This window comes from Bos grunniens, chromosome 2 (genome assembly GCF_055505025.1).
Source record: "Bos grunniens cultivar Pamir isolate PY7600 chromosome 2, Bosgru_T2T1.0, whole genome shotgun sequence".
Taxonomy (NCBI): Eukaryota; Metazoa; Chordata; class Mammalia; order Artiodactyla; family Bovidae; genus Bos; species Bos grunniens.
In genome coordinates this window covers 41943332-41970988 of record NC_141166.1, presented here as the reverse complement: position 1 = coordinate 41970988, position 27657 = coordinate 41943332, and the positions used below count along the sequence as shown (strand labels likewise).

The window sequence follows — 27657 nt, the reverse complement described above, 5'->3', positions numbered from 1 at the left end:
ATTGACTCTTACAATTCCCTCCTCCAGAGTAAAATCTTGTGGGTTCCTAAGCTCCTTTTATTTAGTTCAGAGGCAAAAAAAAGAAAGTGCTTATCTTTACTATGTGCATGCTAAATGCTTCAGTTGTGTCCGACTCTGTGTGACCCCATGGACTATAACCTGCCAGGCTACTCTGTCCATGTGATTCTTCAGGCAAGAATACTGGAGTGGGTTGCCATGCCCTCCTCCAGGGATCTTCCTTATCCAGGGATCTAAACCGCGTCTCTTATATCTGCATTGGAAGGTGGGTTTCTTACCACTAGCACCACCAGGGAAGCCCTATCTTTACTGCTGCTGCTGCTAAGTCGCATCAGTCATGTCGGACTCTGTGCGACACCGTAGACGGCAGCCTACCAGGCTCCGCCATCCATGGGATTCTCCAGGCAAGAACACTGGAGTGGGTTGCCATTTCCTTCTCCAATGCATGAAAGTGAAAAGTGAAAGTGAAGGCTTAGTCATGTCTGACTCAGCGACCCCATGGACTGCAGCCTACCAGGCTCCTCTGTCCATGGGATTTTCCAGGCAGGAGTACTGGAGTGGGGTGCCATTGCCTTCTCTATCTTTATTGAGACAGAGCAAATAAAAGTGACCACATTTCTACAGCCTAGATGAAGTTTTGGGATGAACTTCTCAAAAAACCAAGTCTGAGCACAAAAGGGCTTGACTGCTAAGGAGGTTGTAACCTAGCCTCCCAAAACTGTGACTTCCTTTGGATTTCTATTTTTACAGGCTCTAGCACACATACTTATTTGACAGTTTGAACATAAGTGCCTTGCCGAAATTTGTGTAGAATCACGTGAATCCCTGGTGGCTTCCCTGGTGGCTCAGACGGTAAAGCGTCTGCCGGCAACATGGGAGACCCGGGGTTCAATCCCTGGGTCGGGAAGATCCCCTGGAGAAGGAAATGGCAACCCACTCCAGTATTCTTGCCTGGAAAATCCCATGGATGGAGGAGCCTGGCAGGCTACAGTCCATGGGGTCACAGAGTCGGACACAAATGAGCTACTTCACTTCATGTGAATCCAGAGTGATCCTTTTGTTCTAATTCAAAGGTTTTAATTTTCTTCTTTGATGACTGTTTTGGGTAAATTATTTACATAATTGATTGTTTATTTTCTCAGGGTATCTCATTCCAGAAAGTTCTCAAAGTGCAGTATTTTGGAATATAGAGACTTTTTACTGAGAGGGGGTGGAGCCTGTCTTTTCAACAGGCCAACAAAGGTTAGTAACTTAGAAAGTGTGCTTATTTCTCCTTTTTTTTTTTTAATTTTAACAGTGGAAATATGCCAAATGTCAGATACTTGTTTTGGAAAGCAGTTTTCTTTCCAATCAGATTAATGTTTAGTTATAAAAGGCTTTATCGTGTTGAAAAGTGAGTCTTGTTTCAATGAATGACAAGACCACAGCTTCACTGTTTTGAAACTCTGGTGTTTCAGTGCTGGTTGTATCTCCTCTCAGTCCTCCCCTATAAAAAACAGACAGACAATCCTTCAATTAAAATATCTTGAAGTTCTCATGTTAGGGTCTTTATCCTGCTGCCAAGAGATAGTGAGTTAGATTAAGATATATTACTTTAGTAATTTAGTAAGATATATTCCTTTAGTAATTACCATTACTCTGACAAAAATTCTGTTTCCCTTTGACATTTTCTCTAGGGGTATAAATAATTTCTTGGCTTTTCCTTCTTTCTTTTTTTGGAGGGAGGAGAGGAATGGTCCATTCTCCCAGATAGAAAGCATTGCTAATATCAACTAGCCAAAAAAAAATGACCCAAAGTATTTATGGATCTTATGCATACATACATGCATATTTGTATGTATGTATTTCTTTACTTGAGAAGGTCCATTTGTCAATGGCATTTCATTACTATTAATGTATACAATGCAACAATCTTGTATCCACAATTCCTTCATTCAAAAGCTCTGAAGATTGGAAATTTTTTTTTTATGAATTTGCAGGAAACATAGTGGACAGTAAAATTTGTCCTGAACTGAAAAATTTTATTTAACCCTCATAGTGTAAATATTCATAAGTCTTATTGCAGAAATGTTAATGTGTTCAATTCTAGGCTGTATACCAGGCTTTTCAGGGCGCTTTTGCAGAACATAGTAAATGCATCATACTTTTCTAAAATCCAGTAATGCCAGAATTCTTAAGCTCCCGGGCTTTTAGATCTGGGACTGTAGACCTATAGCAGAATCATTCCAAACGAAGTTGCTTAAAGGCAAAAAGACAGGACTGGTGCAAATTAGCAGATGCCATAGACATTCTAACATTGCACATTTCATATTTCCTTTTAAGACACTACATCATGAGTCAAATACAGTCCATTGCTCTGCAAAATATTTAATGCTCTGCAAATTGAGAGAGCAGTGAAGTCATGTTAGCTTTTAAAAAGAAAACAGTGACTGATGTGGATAACTGACAGAATAATTTATTCCCATCCCCATAATTAAGTGATACTGCCAAGTTAAGGCTGATACTCTGATGCCTGACATCTGTATAAAATCTCAGCAAGGCTGCAGAAAAAGAAACAGGAATTTTAAAGTGACCTTGCATCATTAAACTCAGTTGCCTGCCTTTCATGGCATTGATCTCAGCGTAACAGAAATTTGACAGCTTCAGAGTGTTTAAAACGGGTGCAGTGAGTAATAATGAATTAATGTGAGCTGCTGGCATTTATGAATTGCAAAGTACATGGCTAATTTTACCTGCCTTACAGCTCACCAGCTAATTATAAGCATCACGCCTGAGGAAACAACACTGAGTTGTTTGGAAATACTAAGAGCTCTAGTGTGTGTATAAGGATCCATCGTTAGATTTCTGAGATTGCCTGAGAGTAGAAAGGAAATTATTCCAATAACATGGAAACTAAATTAAAAAGTACCTATATGTCTTCAATTGTAGCAGTTAGTGAATATGGAATTCTGTCTTTTTAAATGACATATTGGAATAATTTTTTAAAAGCCCCTGTGGATTACAGTGAGATGGTTTATATGCATGTATGAAAGAACGGACTTTTTTCCAAATGTTATAGTCAGCGGATGTATATATATATATATGCATGAGGATCCCCTGGAGAAGGAAATGGGAACCCACTCCAGTATTCTTGCCTGGAGAATTCCATGGACAAGGAGCCTGGTGGGCTATAGTCCACGGGGTTGCAAAGAGTCAGACATGACTGAGCGACCAACACCCATGAAAGAACCGACTTTTTCCCAAGTGTTGTAGTCAATGGATACACACACACACACACACACACACATGCATGTTTTATGTGTTATTTTCACATTATCTATGGACATCTTTTCTGTTCTCTGGGAACCTTCTCAGCTGTCGTGTTTGCCATCTGATTTGTAACGGGGACCTGTCTCCGGATGGAAGAGCCCTAGGAATGAAATCTAGTAGTGGTTTACGTGGGAGGCCTGATACAAAGAGCTGTCATGTTCTAGTCTGTCTTTTCTCCTCTCTGCTGATCAGAATATCACAGAAATGAGGACTGTTGATTTTAGTCATTGGATTTTCCCATGGGGAAGCCCCACCCAAGTATCCTGGAAACCTTCCTTGCTTTTTATAGCAGCGTTCCTCCTGGAAGCAGAAGGAAGATCGGGTCTTCCTTGGGTGGACTCAGTGGGAGGCAGTCCTTCCTTGGGTGTGTGCTGCTCTCCCTCAGATACCTGGCTCTGAACATCTGGATTGGAATGCCCTGTTCCAGTCTTCACCTGAGTGTAGTGGACATACACAGAAAAATCTTGCCCCTGGTAATGGGAAATGGAAATGTTTCTCACAAATAATCAGTTGCCTGAACAACTGATCTGTAATATAGTTTATTTGGCAGTCAGGTTCATAGCTTTAGGAGGGTGGATTATTCTAGGAATTTGACTCTTCCATCACTCCAGGAATGATTGAGAAATTTCTACACTCTGTGCATATGCCTACATGTTTGCCTAATATGGTTCAGATGGTGCAGTTTTCTTTTCGGTGACAATGATGGGCATGGATTTCCAGCAACACTTTTCCCCTAAGTTTATTTGCATTTACTTGATGGCATATATCACCTTTAGCTGTGACTGAAGCATTTTTATCTTTTTGACAGTTTTTATAACTTCTCAGCTGTCTGGATATAAGTCAGCAAATTAGGTAACTGTGAGTCTTATTAGAGATGCGTTTTAACTCCATTAGTAAATATGAAAAGTGATCTATTCATCTTGACAGCTTATTTCTATAATAAGTAACTCTAATGGTAGAGGTCATCTCTGGAGCCCACCACCAGAGAATCCTCCAAGACATAGTACCTCCATTTAAAATATGTTTTTTAGAAGTGTTATTAATAAATGAACAGTGTTTCTCACACAGATATATTTGTAAGATGCCATAACAATAGGTCATAGAAGAATATCATGTGATAGCTGATTATAGGGTGTGTATATAACCTAACTGGAAAATTGATTTTCTGTGATAAATTGAAATGTTCTCCCTTTATCTTTCTAACCTCTTTCAGCTATTTGAGCCCACAGAATGTGGAAATGGATACGTAGAAGCTGGAGAGGAGTGTGATTGTGGTATCCATGTGGTAAGTATAAGAAATCTTTTCTACTTTCAGCACATCTTCTACCCAGAACAAGCAGTAATAGCATTAGTGAGAAGTCTACCTCATCATTCACTGCGGCCTCACTACCTTTATTTCTGAACTCTCTCATCAATGCTTAATCCTAGCTCAGACATTTTAGAATTAAACATGTCCTTATGGCTCTGTCTGAAGAAACCTAACACATTCTTCTAATCAAATTCATATCTCTTAAAAATTCATAGCTCATATTTCGTCTCAGACAAGTTGTACCAAGTTATGAAAATTCCTTCTGTGTTGTGCAATATTTTTGTCTTTGTAAAGCTAGATTGAATATTAAAATTATAATAGAGCTAACCGAGGGTAGGATGCCTGCTAAAAAATAAGCTTACTCTTTGGTATGGCACCCCACTCCAGTACTCTTGCTTGGAAAATCCCATGGATGGAGGAGCCTGTTAGGCTGCAATCCGTGGGGTTGCTAAGAGTTGGACACAACTGAGCGACTTCACTTTCACTTTTCACTTTCATGCATTGGAGAAGGAAATGGCAACCTACTCCAGTGTTCTTGCCTGGAGAATCCCAGGGACGGGGGAGCCTGGTGGGCTGCCGTCTATGGGGTCGCACAGAGTCGGACACGACTGAAGTGACTTAGCATAGCATTGGTACAGAAGTCCTTTCTTAGAAGATCATACTTTGCTGAGAAGTATAGCAGGAAGGAATCTACCACTAAAATGATTCATTCTTTCCTAAAATATTTGCTTACCATTATATACATATCCTCTTGTGAATAATGCATGTCACATGTGGAGAAAATATAGAATGACCAGCGGGTGGGTTTCCTCACTTACTCACATGAAGTGTTTTCTCTAGGAATGCTATGGACTGTGCTGTAAGAAATGCTCTCTCTCCAATGGGGCCCACTGCAGCGATGGGCCTTGCTGCAATAATACCTCGTGTCTTGTGAGTTCTCTGAAAGTTTCATCTCTCTTATCAATGACATATTAGCCAAATATTGCAATGTGTACCTTGAGTATTTGTACAGCTTGCCACACTTTTGTTGATGGACACTGTGTATTAGCCTGGCAATTTTATTGAATCAATAAATCTACCCAAATTCTGTGAGTTACTACAATTATCTTTGTTATAATTCACTACCAGCAAACCCTTGGACAGCAAGGAGATCAAACTAGTCAGTCTTAAGGGAAATCAACCCTGAATACTCATTGAAAAGACTAATACTGAAGTTGAAACTCCAGTATTTTGGTTATCTGATGCGAACAGCTGACTCACTGGAAATGTCCCTGATGCTGGTAAAGATTGAAGGCAGAAGGAGAAGAGGGTGTCGGAGGATGAGATGGCTGGATGGCATCATTGATGCAATGGACATGAACTTGGGCAAACTTTGGGAGATGGTGAGGGACAGAGAGGCCTGGTGTGCTGCAGTCCATAGGGTGGCAAAGAGTTGGACATGACTGGGTGACTGAACAACAACCAATAATCCTATTCTCCAGTATCTCCCTAAGAAAATATACCTATAATCCTTCCAAAATAAACATTGGCAATTGCCCTACTAACATGGGTGAAAACCAAGTTAAATGGTTGAATAGAAGAGGGACAATTTCTGTGGTCTTTTTCGTAATATGTCCCACTTACAAACTTTTTCTGTAAAACTCATCCTAATTTATTTTAAAGCCTGAGCATAAAACCTAGTCCTTATATTTTCACATTTGATTTTTAAAATCCCTTAGAAAGACAAATGGGAAGGCAATGGCAACCCACTCCAGTACTCTTGCCTGGAAAATCCCGTGGATGGAGGAGCCTGGTAGGCTGCAGTCCATGGGGTCTCGAAGAGTTGGACATGACTGAGTGACTTCACTTTCACTTTTCACTTTCATGCATTGGAGAAGGAAATGGCAACCCACTCCAGTGTTCTTGCCTGGAGAATCCCGGGGACAGGGGAGCCTGGTGGGCTGCCGTCTATGGGGTCGCACAGAGTCGGACATGACTGAAGCGACTTAGCAGCAGCAGCAGCAGAAAGGCAAACGAGCCAGATAAGGAAATAATATATGTATGTAAGTTTATATGTGTATATGCACACCTTTTGTTTGTGTGGAAATATAGTTCTATCTTTGGAAACCTCTGGTTAATTTTTAAAAAGTCATTTTAAAAATCTTTGTTTTTCTCATGCTATAAAATTCCTAATTTTTTTAAAACCAGAAAATAATATGATTTAACTTCATTCAATACCAAAGGGGTATTAGGCATGTGGTATTCTACAAGATTCCAGCTTAGATTTTCTTGCCTTATGTTCCCAATCAAATTATAAATTGCTTGAAAATGATGGACTCTTTCCTTCATCTTTTACCAACCCCTCTCCTAGACAAACAAAATGTCTTGTATTCAGCAGTCATTCACTGGCATCACTGAAGGGAATGCATATGAATTAATTGAAATCTGATTGTATATATTTAGCTAAAGCAAGACTAGTATCCAAGCTAATAGATAAATTAGTGCAGATTGGGTGTGTATATCAGCCTTAAGAGAGGTCCTAAATGTTTATATTTATATTTTAGTGTTTAGTTCTGTTGTCATCAGCCACACCAGTGTGTCTTCTTTACATAATTGCTATCACAGTGTTTTCCAAACATAATACTCTGAGATAGCAGATTTTGAAATCTGAACATTTAATGCCTTGGTTAATGATTCATATTTACTACAGAGAGTGGTTTTGGGGCATTATCTCTATTCTGAAACTACCTTGCTGATTCATAAAAAGAGTTTGGCAGTGGTTATGAAAGGATGTCATGCTTTCTGGTGAATACAAGAATACTGACTCTTGAAATATTAATACTGGTTCCTAATATTGAGTTTTGATTTGCAGTTTCAGCCACGAGGATATGAATGTCGGGATGCTGTGAATGGGTGTGATATTACTGAATATTGTACTGGAGACTCTGGCCAGGTATGGCAAACTGAGTTTTAGGTAATACATCTTATTTGCAAATACATATTATAATGCTTTCAATTTGAATTACATGTGTGAATATGATTTGGTTCTTTTGGGGTTTTTGGTTTTGTTTTGTTCTGTTTTCTAGTAGTTTCTAGCTCCCACTATGCTTTTATTTTAGGAATATTTATTGGGCCTAAAAAATCTGTTATCTTCCAAATTTCCCCTTTATAATTAATTTGCTTTATTATTGCTTATATCCAATTAATTGGTATAGGTGTATGTATCAGCAGTGTTCTGGTCCCCACATCTAAAACAGTAGGCTCACACTGATAAAGCACTAATGGTACTATTTTGAGCCACAAAACCCTTTCTTTTAACAAAATTTTGGACAGAAGCTCAGTGTAGAAATCTGAAAGCGTAGCACTGCTGTAGTTGAAGTGGGATTGGGGGCAGAAGTCCTCAGTCTGTCACCATCTCTCTCCATTTATGTATGAAGCACTGGCTTCATGGCCCACCACTTGGCATGATCTTCTTCATGTTAAAACTATTGCATTATCATTAAGATTGCCTTTCGGCATTCCTTCTTTACTTTTTATGTTTTTAAACATTTACATCGTGTTGTTTTAAGTCTTTGTCGTTCAAATGAATATTTGTGGAGCCCCTGCTGTGTCTCAAGCACTGCTTTGAATGCCAGGCTTTGGGAGGAATCGAAATAGGCAACTCCTTGCTCTTCCCAGGCTTGCATTCTGCTGGGTTAGAAAGGCTAATAAATTAATGAAACCCAGTGCGTACAGAAGCATGGCTTCTTCAAGAGATGGAATAGAAGCAGGGATAGCTGGGAAATAGTGGAAATGATTCAGGGAAGAAGTCAGGAGTCAGGCGTAGGGGCTTGGTAAGAATTTTCAACTTCATCCTACCTGCAATTTTATTCTGATGTTACTTCAACAGCATTTTCCCATGCTATGATACAGTTTTTATAAATATTCCCTTTACAGTTGCATGAAAGTCAACCATGTGGATTTACCAGTCACTTCTACATCCAGTGGTGAATATTTAGATTGTTGGCAGCATTTCATTATTATCATTAATAGGGCTATAAATCTCTTTGCATTAAAATTTTTTTTTTTTTTCTGGCATACGGGCTTTTAGTTCCCTGACCAGGGATCAAACCTGCTCCCCTCCCTGCATTGGAAGGGCAGAGTCTTAACCACTGGACCACCAGGGAAGTCCCTCTATGCATTTTAAAGAGTGTTTCTTGTTTGGAGTTAGCAACTTAGGGTAAGTTTCTCAAGAGCAGAATTACCTATTGCCAGGTATTGTGATTTACATGGGGTTCCTGATAGAGTATAGCTAGAAACTAAAATATTATTTTTGTTATTGCAAAGAGCCAAGTTGAAAGTCATAGCTCAGTGTGAGGGCTAAATGGGCCTCTTTACAGATCCTGAATTTAGGCTGTAGTAACTGATTATTGACATGATTGGGCCTGGAATGACCTCTCCTTGCAAAGGTGGCCCTTGCCTTGTATGCCATGGAGGAGCAGTAGAGAGAGGATGAATTATGTGAGTAGGCAGGAGAAGATGGCAGAACTGAGCCAGAATGTGGAGTTATTCTTCTGAAGTTTATCCATCAACCTGTCAATTGCTATACCTGCTTGGAGAAGTGAGCACAGGAGCAGAGAGTAACTGGAATAAGACTGAGTTCTCCTCCCTGGAAAGAAACATGAGAGGAAAACAAAATTTCCTAATTAACCTTTTGAAAGGTTTTGATGTATATATTCTGAGGCTTGATTCAAATGGATATAGTACAAAGGTTATGGTATAGTGAACTGTATTCAGGCTATCCTTTTGTGATTTTTATGCTTATCTGTCCTTACATATAAATACATAAATTGAATTCTTTGCAATTTTTAAATAATATAGTGGCAGTATATAAGAACTGTGGATTCTGTGATTTATGACAAGAATAATGACATTTCTGATATACTATTTCACTGAGTTATAATTTTAGTTTTGTAGAATGAGGCTGTTTTTATATCCATCGTATATGGTTTTGGTTTTGTGTGTTCAGTTCTTTTAAAAGTATCAGTTCATTTCAGTGCTCAGTCGTGTCTGACTCTTCACGACCCCATGGACTGTAGCACGCCAGGCCTCCCTGTCCATCACCAACTCCTGGAGTTTATTCAAACTCATGTGCATCAAGTCGGTGATGCCATCCAACCATCTCATCCTCTGTCGTCCCCTTCGCCTCCCACCTTCAATCTTTCCCAGCATCAGGTTCTTTCCAAGTGAGTCAGTTCTTCGCATCAGGTGGCCAAAGAATGAAAGCATAGTTTTTCCATTTCAACCTTTAACTCCTGAATTGTCATAGGCTTTACCCTTTATAATAAGGGTCCTTGTTCAATCTAATATTTTATTTAAATTTTTAAAATATTCTTTTTAATTCATGTCCCAAGATGAAAATTGTACTGTTAAATGCTCAGTGACATATTAGAATAGCATGTTCCTTTAGTAACAATTCCCTTCTCTGACCAGAAGGAACCTGAACTAGATACGTGGAAGAGAGGGAGTTAAATACCACCACACCCCGGTCCCCAACACACAGTAATTCTTCTGTTTTGCAAGAAGCAGGAAACTTTGAATTTAATTGATACTGATAATAATTAAAATGGGATGTCTCAGAATCTGTGCATCTCTGAAAATCAGTACTTTTGGTGACATTATGTATTTATTGCTTTTATTTCACAGTATATTTCTGCTTATTTTTTATATTAGCATTTACTGATGCTTCTGAGCTGCTTTTTAAATTCACAATTTAAAAGAGAATAAGACGTGGAACTGAGAGACATTCTGGGCAAACAATCTGGATGATCTAATAAAGATATTTTTGAAAGATATGGGAAATATGTTTTGTTAAAAACTATAAAATATGTCATCAAAATGGGAGTATAACACAATTTAAAATAAGCATACTTAAGGGCTGTTGCACTGTGGAAGCTAGCCTCAGTTGGACCTTCCTGCACAGTGTAAAAATGGCATTTATTTATCAGTATTATTTTTTATATATATTTTTATTTTTGGCTGTGTCTCTAGTTGAGGCACGCAGGCATAGTTGCCCTGTGGTATGTGGGATCTTAGTTCCAAGACCAGGGATTGAACCCATGTCCCCTGGCAACCCACTCCAGTACTCTTGCCTGGAAAATCCCATGGACGGAGGAGCATGGTAGGCTACAGTCCACGGGGTCGCAAAGAGTCGGACATGACTTCACTTTCACTTTCCCCTGCACTGGAAGTCAGATTCTTAACCACTGAACCACCAGGGAAGTCCCTCAAATGGCATTTAGAGATGGAATCCAGAGCTCTGCTCATAAGCAGAATGAAGTACACAGATTTATGGTTCTTCTATTTTAAATGTCTCCAAAGAACAATAGACATTTGATAATTTCCTTTGTTAAACATTTCAGTGTTAAACAACTGGCTTTTATTAGCCTAAACTGAAAATAGATTAGAAATCTTCTTCCATGTAGTTATGACAGTTTATGAGAGCTTTTTGAATTTTATCAAATCCTACTAGTTTTCTCCTATTGAAACATCACGAAAGTCAAATATGACAAGTTAAGTTTAGACCCTGATGTGTGTATTCAGCAAATGACATTTCTTTTGCATTTTGGTTCAGTGTGGTTGCATTCACCTTGGAGTTAATTACTGTTAGTTGATTAATAAGATAATGATGGTGTTTTGAGTGGATTTGGGTGAATGAAGAGACCATAGGGAATCTCTGTTTTTGTGCAGTTGGTCCAGTAAACCAAGTTCTCACGCTGATAATTACATCTTTTGAATAGTTACCATAAGGTTGAATGAAAACTGGTATGAAAATTGGTTGTTCTTTAGAAAGCTGTAGAACCAAAGCCTTTAATCTCAATGTGTTCCTTGATAAGTTACTGCTTCTTAGTAATTCTAAATTAGTTCCTTTAATCTCAATGTGTTCCTTGATAAGTTACTGCTTCTTAGCTATTCTAAATTAGTTCTATTATCTTTCTGTTGTGACCTTGATAAACAGCATGATACTGCAGAATAAAATAATTGTATCTGTGCAGGTCATTTATTTATTTTCTCAGTCAGTCACTAGTCATTAAGCACCTTCTTAATAATAATTGAGCCCAGCTTTGTTCTAGGTGCCAGGGAGGGAGCAAGGACAGAAAATCCCTGCCTGCATGGAGCTTGCATTAGGATGGGAGCAGTAGACAAACTGCATTAGGAAGGGGGCAGTAAACAAAGTGTTTGACTGTGTGGATCACAACAAACTGTGGAAAATTCTTCAAGAGATGAGAATACCAGACCACCTTACCTGCCTCCTGAGAAATCTGAATGCAGGTCAAGAAGCAACAGTTAGAACTGGACATGGAACAACAGACTGGTTCCAAATCGGGAAAGGTGCACGTCAAGGCTGTATATTGTCACTCTGCTTATTTAACTTCTATGCAGAGTACATCATGCGGAACGACGGGCTGGAAGAAGCACAAGCTGGAATCAAGATTGCCGGGAGACACACATTAGCACTGTGGCTGATTCATGTCAATGTAAGGCAAAAACCACCAAAATATTGTAAAGTAATTAGCCTCTAATTAAAATTAATGAATTAATTTTAAAAAAAGATTGCTGGGAGAAACATCAATAACCTCAGATATGCAGATACCACCCTTATGGCAGAAAGTGAAGAACTAAAGAGCCTCTTGATAAAAGTGAAAGAGGAGAGTGAAAAAGTGGGCTTAAAACTCAATGTTCAGAAAACTAAGATCATGGCATCTGGTCCCATCACTTGATAGCAAATAGATAGGGAAACAATGGAAACAGTGAGAGACTTTATTTTCTTGGGCTCCAAAATGACTGCATATGGTGACGGCAGCCATGAAATTAAAAGATGCTTGGTCCTTGGAAGAAAGGCTATGACCAACCTAGACAGCATATTAAAAAGCAGAGACATTACTTTATCAACCAACTTCCATCTAGTCAAAGCTATGGTTTTTCCAGTAGTCATGTATGGATGTGAGAGTTGAACTATAAAGAAAGCTGAGTGCCAAACATTTGATGCTTTTGAACTGTGGTGTTGGAGAAGACTCTTGAGAGTCCCTTAGACTTCAGGGAGATCAAACCAGTCAATCCTAAAGGAAATCAGTCCTGAATATTCATTGGAAGGACTGATGCTGAAGTTGAAATTCCAATACTTTGGCTACCCTATACAAAGAACTGACTCATTGGAAGAGACCCTGATGCTGGGAAAGATTGAAGGCAGGAGGAGAAGGGGACGACAGAGGATGAGATGGTTGGATGGCATCACTGACTTGATGGACATGAGTTTGAGCAAGCTCCGAAAGTTGGTGATGGACAGGGAAGACTGGCGTGCTGCAGTCCATGGGGTCGTGAAGAGTCGGATACAACTGAACAACTGAACTGACTGAGCAAAGAGACAGGTGAAAGTTTGGTGATAAGTAAAACAGTGAATGGGGAGCAGAGGATGCTAAAATGGGGGAGGAGTTTATGGTTTTGGAGGACATAGTTAAAGAAGGCTTCTCTGAGATGCTGACGTTCAGGCAAAGTCCTAAAAGAATTGAGAGAACAAGCTGGGCGGAAATCTGCGGGAAAGCTTGGAAGAAGAGCAAGAACAAAGACCATGGGTTGACAGCGTGGCTGGTACATTCATGTGAGGTCAGGTAGGGATGAGGTCAGGTAGGGAGCAGATCACGAATTTGGAAGACCAGTGAGTAGACTGGGAAGCCATTAGCAGAAGAGCAACATGATGTGGTTTAGGTTTTTAAAGGGACACTCTAGTAGCCCTGTCACCTATAAGGAGACTAGAGGGGATGAAGGGAAATCAGTTGGAGGTGGTTGCATCGTCAGATGAGAAGATAGTTTTGGGTTTGACCAGCTGTTAGCGGTGGAGATGGAGGAAAGTGGTCAGATTGTAATTATATTTGAAGATATTGCTACCAGGATTTGTCGATGGACTAGAAAGAGAGTGTGAATAAAAGAGAGGAACACAGGATGACTCCTTGGTTTGGGGCCTGGGCAACTGGGAGAGTGGGACTGTCATTTACTGAGAAGGTGAAAATCAAGGGAGGACCTCACAGGGTATTGCTATGTTTCTTATTCACTTACTGCAACTGTGGGGTTTTTTTGTTTTTTTTTTTCCCCTTTTAGTATTTGTTTTGAATGCTGTAGCAGAGCCTTTGACTTGAACTTTTTTTTTTTAGCTCTCTTAAATGTGATAAATAAGATGAAGAGAGAGTAAAAATATGAATTATCTAGGATAATGTTAGGGAAAATTGAAATGTACTTAAAAAAAAAAAAAACTATTTGATAAATAGACCTGGAAAAAGAAAGAACTATCACGTCACAGTTGTTTTAACAAGTCTATAGTTTGAGAGGTCAGAAATGTAGTGGAGATATAGCACTTTTATTGAAGGGCTGGTTATTTCTTTTTCAGTAATGTGGCATGGAGGTGACTGTCATGGGTGTCACATGCAGATCTGACATTTTCATAGAGCTGAACGAGGTCTTGTAAATTAGTTCCTGAACGTATCCACTCCTGTGTAACAAGCTGACTTGTTCCCTTCATTGTCCATTTTAATCCCTTCTATTTTGAACTTTGTAGGCAAGTGAACGTAAAGTATTCTAGTGCATCTCATGGAAAACAAACATAAGAAGCACCCACTGCTTTGACTGATTGATTCATTTTTACCAATGACTGGAGAATAAATTTGGATTAGCTGTTTACTCGTGTTTTTCTAATTATAAGTTGTATTTTTTTTTTACATTTATTTCAAACTTTACTGATATGAATGATGTGTAGCACACAATTTACAAATAGTAATAAAATCATCCTTACATTTTTTTGCACTTTAATGTATTGTGCAAATAATCTGAAAGTACTTCACATATTGAATGTTAACTAAAAATATATTTTTCAGTGCCCACCAAATCTTCATAAGCAAGATGGATATGCATGCAATCAAAATCAGGTATGCTGGGCCACAGGTTTTAACTGGGATTTTGTGAAAAGCTCAGTTTTCAGGGTTTTTTTTTGGATGAATGTAATTTTGATGGCAAATTGCAGCTCAAACAACAGGAAATTATTGCATTGGTCTTCTAACTCAGAGTTGTTTCATATCATATAAAATACTAAATATATTTATCTCTGGGTGCAAACTATCCAGATTGAGAGTGTGGGGAAAAAAAGTAATGGCTGAAGAATTAGAGATCTAACTTATGGAGTTGTAACTGTCTTTAATCATTTTAGCCTATTATGGGAAAATATGGTAATATATGGTAATGCTTTTTTTTCCTGAAGCTATGTTATGACCTAACCATTCACATACAAAAAAACCTAAAAATCATTTTGGTGTCACTCAAAGAAATGCACCCATTTTTGTTTTCCATAAAATTTTAGATGATTAGTTGGACTTGAGCTGTACAGTGAGGTCTGTTCTGTGTTTTAGATTTTAATTTTCATTCTTCTGTGTCTCTTAAGATGTTTGTGAGTTTTATTTTCATTGTGAAAATACTAGGGTACCCCAAAAAACCCAACTTTGTCTAAAACAATGATAAGGAGACCTTGCAGTGAGAATCTGGGGGGAAATGGGACCAGCTCCTTGTACCTTACAACATGCATTCTGCCCTCAGGGCCGCTGCTACGACGGGGAGTGCAAGACCCGGGACAACCAGTGTCAGTACATCTGGGGAACAAGTAGGTCATGTTTCCTGCTTGGTGGTCTCACTCAGGTTTCTCTTAGTATTCTTTGCTGCCAGTCTTGCTGATTGGGAGTGATTAAAACAAGAAAAAAAAAAAACTAGAAAAGCCTGAAGAGAATGGTGAATCATAGTCACATAGCCACAGCAAACACCTGCTGACGTTGAAGACTTGTCATCAGAACTGAACATCACTATTCAGTGATTGTGGCTGAGACAGAACGGATGGCACACCCACTTGCTAAGATTGGGTTGAGTGCGGTGGTCATGCCTATTATCAATCCACTTGGGTAATTTTCTTTATACCTTGGATTTAACATTCACCACTTCAAGGTAGCTTTCCATTCTTTTATCCTAGGAAAGTACCAGGCTTTTTTATTTTTATTTTTTAATTCTGTAATTGATTATCTCAGTTTGAAGTGAAACACAAGTACTTCCTGATATACATTTTGGGAACATGGTCATTTTCTCAGTATGTTCCCTACATGTCAGTACACATATTCTCTTCCTGACATTTTCATTGTCTTGCCAGTGAATTTCAGTTAATGAGGTCCAGACTGGAAGAGAGAGAAGTGGCTCTGTCTTGCTGGCAAAGACTGGGTCACCTACCAGGAAAAGAAGGCACCCAAAGGGGACTAGGACTCATGCACAAGTGATTTAGTGTTTGGCAAATATCATTTAACTGAAAGATTTACTTTCAATGGTTCAGTTTTGACAAGGGAAAGATAATAGAGGTATATTTGTCTTTCAAAAAAGTTGAAATATCAAAATCCACATGCCAACAAAATTTCAGCAAGCTCAGATTTTATAATGCTTCCTGATACTAATAGAAAGCAGGGTTAAGAATGTTTATTAGTTTTTTTGGTGTCACTTCACTAATTCCTGCTGATGATTAATCCTACCTCCCCTCCTCAAACCCACCAATAAGAATTGGGAATAAATTTGTCTCCCAAGTTAAAAAAGAACGGTGTGTTTGAGCTGTTCTGTCTTACCTTGCAAGAGCCATGGGTGAAATTTTCAGGAATTTTAGAAGCTGATTGACATCACATTCTTAGTTTAAAATTAGCCATGTATTACACTGTGGAGATTTACACCATGGAAATGGGTAAGTGCTACAAATTAGGAATTTGTTCCTTTTTCTGGAGCAACAGTTATTAAGATTTACTGGCACAGTACTGGTTATGGATAACAAAAAAAACTAAAAGTAATTCTGTTTTCTTGCTCGTCTCCAAAAGAGGCTTCAGGGTCTGACAAATTCTGTTATGAAAAGCTGAATACGGAAGGCACCGAGAAGGGCAACTGTGGGAAGGATGGAGACCGATGGATCCAGTGCAGCAAGCAGTGAGTGGCCGTCTCTGGGCGCATAATGGGTGGACTTGGTGCAGGGAGCACAAAATAAATGTCACTGATTTTTTAATAAATTGACTACTTAAAATTTTAGAGTATGAATTTAAAAGATCGTATATCTAGAAGCAAATGACTATGAACTAAACTGTTTGTGTGGCACAGACACACCATTTCTGTAAACTTCAGGAAAGTTCTCACATGCTGTATTTTACTTGAAGCTTGTTTGGAAGAGATATTTTGCTAAGGTATTTTAAATTAATCGTGGGTTTTGATTTTCTACTTTTGCTTTCAAAAACCTATGAATGTGCTAGTATAAGGAATTCTGCAAGCAAAAGATGTAGACTGTCTATATTTTGGGGGCCATTTAAAATGAAATAACATACATTTGATTATTTTTCAAATGTAACACGATTTGACTTGATTAAATAGCTAATATCTGTATTCAAGTTTTATTTTCCCTTCTAAAAAGTATCTGAAAGTTAAAGTCGCTCAGTCATGTCCCAGTGTTTGTGACCCTATGGACTATACAGTCCATGGAATTCTCCAGGCCAGAATACTGGAGTGGGTAGCCTTTCCCTTTTCCAGGGGATCTTCCTAACCCAGGAATCGAACTGGGGTCTCCTGCATTGCAGACTTATTCTTTACCAACTGAACTATGAGGGAAGCCAAAAAGTATCTAGTCAGTGCCTATTGAGGACTCTTTACTCAGGAAATGAGATACCTTCAGAGCACATTGGTAATATTTTCCCTTGATTTGTTGAGGAAAGTTAAAATTGCAATTTAATAGTTTTTTAAGGTTAGCTCATTGACTTGGGTCTCTGGGATCATTATGTGATAGACCAAACTCCTCCATTCTCCTTCCATAACAATGGAGATTCTTCTCCCATTGTGAAGCAGATCGAGGATTTAAGGGAAGTTTTGTTTATCTAATTAATGGTCTCTAATGTACTTTTTGAAACTTGGCAGTTGTATGTAATCTTTGATGGTGGATGAGGCCTTAGGAGGCAAAAAATCTTTGACTTCTTTAAAATTAAACCAAAATAACAGAACAGAGCTTCCAATCTGATGTCTCATGACTGAGTTATAGAAGTTTTGAGATGTTCAGTCTCTGAGGTTCCAGGGAGGAAGTGGAGTCTAAACTAGTCAGAACCTATGGGGTTGGATGTCTATGGCTTCATTCATTAAGTCAATGTCACAGACAAATCTGATCATTTCTCTGTGCCTCTGTGACTTCAGAAAGTTGGGAGGCATTGCTTTAGATCATTGTAGAAGACAGCTTTCAAATATCTGGCAATAGAATATCCAGCCACCAGTGAGTTAAGGAAAATAAATGTATTTTTTTAACTTAAAAAAATTGAGAAATATAGAAACAGAAAAGTGATTAATATACAAATATCAGTTCAGTTCAGTTCAGTCGCTCAGTCGTGTCCGACTCTTTGGGATCCCATGAATCGCAGCATGCCAGGCCTCCCTGTCCATCACCAACTCCCGGAGTTCACCCAGACTCATGTCCATTGAGTCAGTGATGCCATCCAGCCATCTCATCCTCTGTCGTCCCCTTCTCCTCCTGCCCCCAATCCCTCCCAGCATCAGAGTCTTTTCCAATGAGTCAACTCTTTGCATGAGGTGGCCAAAGTACTGGAGTTTCAGCTTTAGCATCATTCCTTCCAAAGAAATCCCAGGGCTGATCTCCTTCAGAATGGACTGGTTGGATCTCCTTGCAGTCCAAGGGACTCTCAAGAGTCTTCTCCAACACCACAGTTCAAAAGCATCAATTCTTCAGCGCTCAGCCTTTTTCACAGTCCAACTCTCACATCCATACATGACCACAGGAAAAACCATAGCCTTGACTAGACGGACCTTTGTTGGCAAAGTAATGTCTCTGCTTTTTAATATGCTATCTAGGTTGGTCATAACTTTTCTTCCAAGGAGTAAACGTCTTTTAATTTCATGGCTGCAGTCACCATCTGTAGTGATTTTGGAGCCCCCAAAAATAAAGTCTGACACTGTTTCCACTGTTGCCCCATCTATTTCCCATGAAGTGATGGGACCGGATGCCATGATCTTAGTTTTCTGAATGTTAAGCTTTAAGCCAACTTTTTCACTCTCCGCTTTCACTTTTATCAAGAGGCTTTTCAGTTCCTCTTCACTTTCTGCCATAAGGGTGGTGTCATCTGCATATCTGAGGTTATTGATATTTCTCCTGGCAATCTTGATTCCATCTTGTGCTACTTCCAGCCCAGCGTTTCTCATGATGTACTCTTCATAGAAGTTAAATAAGCAGGGTGATAATATACAGCCTTGACGGACTCCTTTTCCTATTTGGAACCAGTCTGTTGTTCCATGTCCAGTTCTAACTGTTGCTTCCTGACCTGCATACAGGTTTCTCAAGAGGCAGGTCAGGTGGTCTGGTATTCCCATCTCTTTCAGAATTTTCCACAGTTTATTGTGACCCACACAGTCAAAGGCTTTGGCATAGTCAATAAAGCAGAAATAGATGTCTTCCTGGAACTCTCTTGCTTTTTCGATGATCCAGCAGATGTTGGCAGTTTGATCTCTGGTTCCTCTGCCTTTTCTAAAACCAGCTTGAACATCTGGAAGTTCACGGTTCATGTATTGCTGAAACCTGGCTTGGAGAATTTTGAGCATTACTTTACTAGCGTGTGAGATGCATGCAGTTGTGTGGTAGTTTGAGCATTCTTTGGCATTGCCTTTCCTTGGGCCTGGAATGAAAACTGACCTTTTCCAGTCCTGTGGCCACTGCTGAGTTTTCCAAATTTGCTGGCATATTGAGTGCAGCACTTTCACAGCATCATCTTTCAGGATTTGAAATAGCTCAACTGGAAATCCATCACCTCCACTAGCTTTGTTCATAGTGATGCTTTCTAAGGCCCACTTGACTTCACATTCCAGGATGTCTGGCTCTAGGTGAGTGATCACACCATCGTGATTATCTTGGTCGTGAAGATCTTTTTTGTACAGTTCTTCTGTACAAAATTCTTGCCCCCTCTTCTTAATATCTTCTGTTTCTCTTAGGTCCATACCATTTCTGTCCTTTATCGAGCCCATCTTTGCATGAAATGTTCCCTTGGTGTCTCTAATTTTCTTGAAGAGATCTCTAGTCTTTCCTATTCTGTTGTTTTCCTCTATTTCTTTGCACTGATCGCTGAGGAAGGCTTTCTTATCTCTCCTTGCTATTCTTTGGAACTCTGCATTCAGATACTTATATCTTTCCTTTTCTCCTTTGCTTTTCGCTTCTCTTCTTGTCACAGGTATTTGTAAGGCCTCCTCAGACAGCCATTTTGCTTTTTGCATTTCTTTTCCATGGGGATGGTCTTGATCCCTGTCTCTTGTACAATGTCACGAACCTCCACCCATAGTTCATCAGACACTCTATCAGATCTAGTCCCTTAAATCTGTTTCTTACTTCCACTGTATAATCATAAGGGATTTGATTTAGGTCATACCCAAATGCTCTAGTGGTTTTCCCTACTTTCTTCAATTTAAGTCTGAATTTGGCAATGAGGAGTTCATGATCTGAGCCACAGTCAGCTCCTGGTCTAGTTTTTGTTGACTGTATAGAGCTTCTCCATCTTTGGCTGCAAAGAATATAATCAGTCTGATTTTGGTGTTGACCATCTGGTGATGTCCATGTGTAGAGTCTTCTCTCGGAGAAGACAATGGCACCCCACTCCAGTACTCTTGCCTGGAAAATCCCATGGACGGAGGAGCCTGGTAGGCTGCAGTCCATGGGGTCACTAAGAGTCGAGCTCGACTGAGCGACTTCACCTTCACTTTTCGCTTTCATGCATTGGAGAAGGAAATGGCAACCCACTCCAGTGTTCTTTCCTGGAGAATCCCAGGGACGGGGGAGCCTGGTGGGCTGCCATCTATGGGGTCACACAGAGTCGGACACGACTGAAGCGACTTAGCAGCAGCAGCAGCAGCAGAGTCTTCTCTTGTGTTGTTGGAAGAGGGTGTTTGCTACGACCAGTGCATTTTCCTGGCAAAACTCTATTAGTCTTTGCCCTGCTTCATTCCGTATTCCAAGGCCAAATTTGCCTGTTACTCCAGGTGTTTCTTGACTTCCTACTTTTGCATTCCAGTCCCCTATAATGAAGAGGACATCTTTTTTGGGTGTTAGTTCTAAAAGGTCTTGTAGGTCTTCATAGAACCGTTCAACTTCAGTTTCTTCAGCGTTACTGGTTGGGGCTTAGACTTGGATTACTGTGATATTAAATGGTTTGCCTTGGAGATGAACAGAGATCATTCTGTCGTTTTTGAGATTGCATCCAAGTACTGCATTTCGAACTCTTTGTTGACCATGATGGCTACTCCATTTCTTCTAAGGGATTCCTGCCCGCAGTAGTAGATATAATGGTCATCTGAGTTAAATTCACCCATTCCAGTCCATTTTAGTTCGCTGATTCCTAGAATATCGATGTTCACTCTTGCCATCTCCTGTTTGACCACTTCCAGTTTGCCTTGATTCATGGACCTGACATTCCAGGTTCCTATGCAATATTGCTCTTTACAGCATCGGACCTTGCTTCTATCACCAGTCACATCCACAACTGGGTATTGTTTTTGCTTTGGCTCCATCCCTTCATTCTTTCTGGAGTTATTTCTCCACTGATCTCCAGTAGCATATTGGGCACCTACTGACCTGGGGAGTTCCTCTTTCAGTATCCTATCATTTTGCCTTTTCATACTGTTCATGTGGTTCTCAAGGCAAGAATACTGAAGTGGTTTGCCATTCCCTTCTCCAGTGGACCACATTCTGTCAGACCTCTCTACCATGCCTGCCCGTCTTGGGTGGCCCCACAGGGCGTGGCTTAGTTTCATTGAGTTAGACAAGGCTGTGGTCCTAGTGTGATTAGATTGACTAGTTTTCTGTGATTATGGTTTCAGTGTGTCTGCCCTCTGATGCCCTCTTGCAACAGCTACCGTCTTACTTGGGTTTCTCTTACCTTGGACGAGGGGTATCTCCTCGCTGCCGCCTCTCCTGACCTTGAACATGGAAATATACACACACACACATACACATATATATGTATATATACACACACAAATATACATTTTGCCAAATAAATGCAAAGTGAACTTTCATGTAACCCCTCTATGAATCAAGAAACAGTGCATCCCAGGATGTATTCTTCACTCTCACAACCCCTGTCTCTCTCCTGAAGGTACTGTTGTTCTCAATTTTATGGCAGTTGCTTTCTTAGTTTTCTTTAGACATATACTGCTCAAGTTTTCAGCCCTAAACAGTTTACTTTGCCTAAAATTTTGGTAGCTTTATATAAAAGGAATCATATTTCATGTATTATTTTGTATTTTGCTTCTTAAGTTCATTATTTTGAGAGTTTTCCATGGTATGTGTAGCCGTAGATTCATATTTATTATTCTTTTATTTCATTTTCATTCATATTTATAGGTATATACCTTCTCCATTTTGTGTTGACAGACATTTAGATTGTTTCCATGTCTTGGCTATTAGGAATCATGCTACTGTGAACATTCTGGTACATGTAACTTAGTTCTCATTTGTACATATTTTTCTAAGTCCATTCCTGGAAGAAAAATTGCCAAGTCATAGGGGATATATATTCTCAGTGTCACTAGATGGTGTGACACTATTTTCTAAAATGGTTGTGCTAGTAAACGCTGCTGCTGCTAAGTCACTTCAGTCGTGTCCAACTCTGTGCGACACCATAGACGGCAGCCCACCAGGCTGCCCTGTCCCTGGGATTCTCCAGGCAAGAACACTGGAGTGGGTTGCCATTTCCTTCTCCAATGCATGAAAGTGAAAAGTGAAAGTGAAGTTACTCAGTCATGTCCAACTCTTTGTGACCCCATGGACCTCAGCCTACCAGGCTCCTCTGTCCATGGGATTTTCCAGGCAGGAGTACTGGAGTGGGGTGCCGTTGCCTTCTCTGCTAGTAAATGCTACCATTGATAATTCGTATAAGAGCATTTTGTTGCACTGTACTGTATTCTCACTAACACTTGGTGTCATCAGACGTTTTATGTATTCTGCTGAGTGTGAATTGCTTTATTATTGTGGCTTTAATTTGCATTTATGAATGGAATAGTACATTTTCATGCATTTACTGGAGATGGATTGTATGTGTGTGATATGCCACTTCAATTCTTTGCACATTTTTTAAGGAGTTCATTGTTTACTTAACAAATACTGTGGAGGTAGGTGTCCTCATGGTGAGTGAGTCATTTAACAATGTCACCAAGGACCCAGATGATTTCTGTCTCTCTTCTCTGTATTACTTAGCATGTTCACTTTGTATCTTTACATGTGAATTCACGATTGCAAGGTGAATGCCAAAGTTCCGCATTCAAAAGCAGGAAGCAGGGGTAGCAACAAAAGACCTTCTCCGTGTCAGGCTCTAGAAGCCTGTCCAGAGCATAAAATTCTCCCCAGCAACTCCCTATTGGGCTTTTCTTCACATCTCAACATTCCAAGGGCCACTCTTAGCTCTGGGAGCATGGGAAGGAGGCATGGCTCAGTAACTGGGTGTAGAGAATGAGGGTGTCATGATAGGTTCTGACACTAGTCATGAGCCATCTCTCAGAGCTGGTTACTTTACTACCTTACACAAGCTTTGATCCTTTTAGGAAGCGGGGCGGTGGGGTGGGGGGGTGCAGTTTACCAACCAACAGTATCTAAACAAATGTTTTCATTTAGAAGGAAAGGGAATATTTCCCATTTTTAAATATTTGTGGACCAAATAATTTTGATTTTTTCAGTGATTCCTCCTGTCTTGTTCTTTTTTGTTTAATATGTTCAGTGATGTGTTCTGTGGATTTTTACTCTGCACCAACCTTACTCGAGCGCCACGTATCGGTCAACTTCAGGGTGAGATCATCCCAACTTCCTTCTACCACCAAGGCCGGGTGATTGACTGCAGGTAACACAGTAAATGTTGGCAAGCCTAATGAATCATGAGAATTACAAATTAGAAAAAAGTCAAGGGAAATATTTCTATTTTTCATGAGAGAAATAACAACTTAGATTTTATTATCACTTTGTGTATTGAAAGGCATTTAAAAAACAAAGTTATATATCAATTTGGACATTGTATTTGCTTAAAGATTATGCCAGTTATTAGTAGGGAGACATTCTTTGTATTTATAATTTTAAAAGTAGAATTTTATGATATTCATTTTGAATATGATTAAAGTTTTGAGCATTAAAATATGTCACTGTTTGAACATTGTATGTTTTATTTTTTGTGACAAAAGAGAATTTAAGCTATACTCTATGTGCTTGGTTTAGAAGATTAATTGAAACCTAATCACATATAGAAAGTATAGTGAAGTGAAACTGAAAGTTGCTCAGTCGTGTCCACCTCTTTGCGACCCCATGGACTGTAGCCCACCAGGCTCCTCTGTCCATGGAATTCTCCAGGCAAGAATAGTGGAGTGGGTAACAATTCCCTTCTCCAGGGAATCTTCCCAACTGAGGGATCAAACCCAGGTCTCTCACATTGCATGTGGATTCTTTACCATCTGAGCCACCAGGGAAGCCCATAGAAAGTATATACTAAAATATTTATAGCTCTAGTCAATCATTTTATATCCAATTATCTGTGAGTACAAGGCACAGAAGATACAAGACTTGTTTTTTTTAACACTGGGAGTCATATTATATTTTAAATAATATTGTTCCCATTAAAGGAGTTGTAATTCTAAGATGCTATGCTCTCATTCAAATGATAATGTCCATTGCCCAAAACACTTTTGGGATTCCCCCTACAAATTGCCCTCAGGATATGTAATGTTTATCTTTAGTATCCCCCAAATAGCAAAACTTCATCTTACATAGGTGAATGTAAGATTTAGAATCATCCCTAAATAATTTTGAACAAAATTTGGTAAATCAACTGGATAGCCACATTGGATATTGCTATGTTGGTCAAATGGTTGCTGATTTCCTGTCTTTTAAATGGCTCTAAAGACAATTTGAATAGGGTCTTAGACAAGAAGATCCTTCCTGGATAAATTTGTAGTATTCAAATGCAGTTACTTTGATGCACAGAAGCTTCCTTTGAGTGTGTAAGTTTTCACACACCTTTAGATGCAACAACCTTGTTAAATTATATTGTTATAGTCTAAACTAGTATATTTAAAAATTTTTTAGATATTAAAATATTTTATTTTAATATTTTAAAAATATTAAGCAAGGTATCTAATTAGTAATTATAACATTGATCATTATTCAAATTCCAGTTGTCCTTAGCTTTGAGATTTTAGAAGTATGTATCAATAGAGAGGAATCGGCTTGTTTTTTTCAACCATGAATAATCCAGCCCTCTAAAGTAATAATTTTCCAGATGTTTTCAGTTGCTTTCTATGCCCAACACCTGCCTTTTTGTATCAGAGTGTCTTGGAGTGTTAATGATAGGATTGCTTCTGTTGTTCTTATGCACACGTCTCCTTTAGTCTTAACGTTGGCTTGCAAACAAGGAAAGGTTTAGAACACACTTCGCGCAAACGACATATTTTTGTTCTGATGAAGTGCAGAGCAATAATGCTACTGAAAGGCAGTTTCTTTTATCATGCTCTCTTACTAAGGGGAGGTGGAGAAAGGGTGCAAGGAAAAGTCGAGAAATGCTAGGAGAAATCCACGTCCACTGACAGCCTCTTCAGTTTCCTGAATAGCAAACCTCACTCATGTTGGTGGTATATTTCCAAGTGTGGTGCTAATGACTGTATGACTATCTTTTTCTTTTTAGTGGTGCTCATGTGGTTTTAGATGATGATACAGATGTGGGCTATGTCGAAGATGGAACACCATGTGGCCCATCTATGATGTGTTTAGAACGGAAGTGTCTACAGATTCAGGCCCTAAATATGAGCAGCTGCCCCCTCGATTCCAAGGGTAAAGTGTGTTCAGGCCATGGGGTAAGTAGACATCAGTGTCCAGCTCAAATCTTCCTTGTCTAACATCCTCTAAGTTCACAGTGGTTGGACTTCTGGTCCAGCCATTCTCCTTCTGTGACTCTAGGCACTGACTATGATTTTTTCCTTATATCCTTATCTTCTAAGACTAACACCTAAATGTGTTGATATGGTTTTAGTTTTGTTGGTTTTTTTTTTAATCACTTTGTGTATTTTTATTCACCACAGTCTTTTGGAATCCAAGGAGTTAGTAGAAAAATGATGTGATTCCTAAAGAAACTATAGACCCTATGTGACTGCTTTGCACCATTCATAATAATTTACACTTTTCAGTAATTCCCTTTCAGCTCCTCAACTACTCAACGTCCATACTGAGTATTTATGTGTTGAAGATCACACTAGACTAGAGGTTGGATCACTGCTATAATTCACATGTTTAAAGTTGGACAGTTATGCTTGGACCATTGCCAGCAAAAGAGAAGATGTGCTCTCTACACACACCTGCATGTATCTTTAAATTCTGGGCACAAAGTGTTGGGGCAGGTACTTCCTGGCAAACCTAAGTTTATTACCTAAAAACACATTTTAGTGATTATTTAAATTGGATTTAGTAGAAGAAAGATAGTTCAAAATTTATACAGAATTCAAAAATGGTAAAAGACATGAAGAAACTCAGAGCGATCATATCAAAGGAAGATGCTGCAGCAAAGGTAAAAATAATCCAAAATATAGATAACTAAATGAGTGATATGTCACACACAAGGTAGAAAGGCATAAGGAGCTTATGCCCAATGACTTAGACTCACGAGCAGGTAGTAGAGACTAATGATCAAGAGCGTGGATTTTGTGGCTAGAAAGGATCCCGAGTTTGAATCCTGACTCTGCTTCTTTTTATCCCAGTTACTTTGGGCAAGTCACTCAGCCTCTCTCAATCATCAGGGTGCTAGTGATTAAATGAGATGTTATGTACAAAGCACTGAGTATAAGTACCTAGCACATAATCAATGTAGTAAATATTCAATAATTGCTATAGTAAATTAAAAGCTTCCCTGGTGGCTCAGTGGTAAAGAATCCGCCTTCCAATGCAGGAGATGCAGGTTTGATCCCTGGGCCAGGAAGTTCTCCTGGAGAAGGAAACGGCAACCCACTGAGTATTCCTGCCTGGGAAATCTGATGGACAGAGAAGCCTGGTGGGCTACAGTCCATGGGGTTGCAGGAGAGTTGGATATGACTTAGCTACTAAAAACAATAACAGCAGTAAAAGCACTGGGCAGACCACTCAGCTACTCAGTTATTGCTCTGAAAACATTATATATAAAACTTAATGCATAAAAGGTTCATGATTCTCCATTACCCACCCCGACTTCTTCATCTTGTTGAATAAAAGCTTAAATTCAGTGTGTTAATTATCATCATCACATTATATCATTTCAGATTAAAGAGCTTCTTATATCCATAAGCTTAAATTCAATTTTATCATCTCTAAACAATCTATCTCTGAATGTATGTCACAGGCAGATAGGGATTTAAACTACTCTGTCTCCAGTTTGTGGATGGTTATTTATTCCATCTAAATTACAGGTCCATTCCAGGGGCAGAGAGAGGGCAGAGATCACTCTAGGAGGGTCTTCAGCCAGGCTGACTGAGCGGGGAGCGACAGTGCAGGCAGACAGGGAAGGTGGTGGTGGTGGGGAGCTTGTTTGGCTGGGAGGGCACCACCGAATAACTGCTGTGTTGGGCACGATGAGGTAATGCAGTGCGTTGGTGATTTATGTCTCCTGGTACTTCATCTCTGGCAATGCCTTTTAAATCCAACATGTATTAATTTCTTGAATTAAGCATATTGTTTCTAAGGTATGTTTCTGGAAGCAACTACTTCTGAAAAAGCTACCTTGTCAGATGTGTGTACTTAAATAATATCAACACCAGTAATTAACATTTAATTTGAAAATTTCTTCCTTTTAATCTTTGATTTTTCTAAGATTAACTGAAAAAATATCACCCAAGTATTGGATCTATACATTGTCTAGTATTCAGAGCCAGGGGAGGGGCTTTGCTGATGGATCAGTGCTAAGAATCCTCCTGGTCTGGGA

At 39.3% G+C, this 27657-nt stretch overlaps 1 protein-coding gene across 8 annotated transcripts in view; it reads left to right on the top strand.

Moving 5' to 3' along the window:
• ADAM23 (ADAM metallopeptidase domain 23) overlaps nucleotides 1–27657 on the top strand; it is a 191833-nt gene that overhangs the window by 143042 nt on the left and 21134 nt on the right. For all 8 annotated transcript variants that reach the window (XM_086343958.1, XM_086343922.1, XM_086343942.1 and 5 more), the window contains exons 15-23: nucleotides 1161–1260; nucleotides 4541–4612; nucleotides 5477–5566; nucleotides 7488–7568; nucleotides 14521–14571; nucleotides 15233–15296; nucleotides 16534–16639; nucleotides 23452–23571; nucleotides 25399–25567. In XM_086343958.1, the coding sequence (XP_086200084.1) occupies nucleotides 1161–1260; nucleotides 4541–4612; nucleotides 5477–5566; nucleotides 7488–7568; nucleotides 14521–14571; nucleotides 15233–15296; nucleotides 16534–16639; nucleotides 23452–23571; nucleotides 25399–25567 (853 nt within the window). The remainder of the gene's footprint in view (nucleotides 1–1160; nucleotides 1261–4540; nucleotides 4613–5476; nucleotides 5567–7487; nucleotides 7569–14520; nucleotides 14572–15232; nucleotides 15297–16533; nucleotides 16640–23451; nucleotides 23572–25398; nucleotides 25568–27657) is intronic.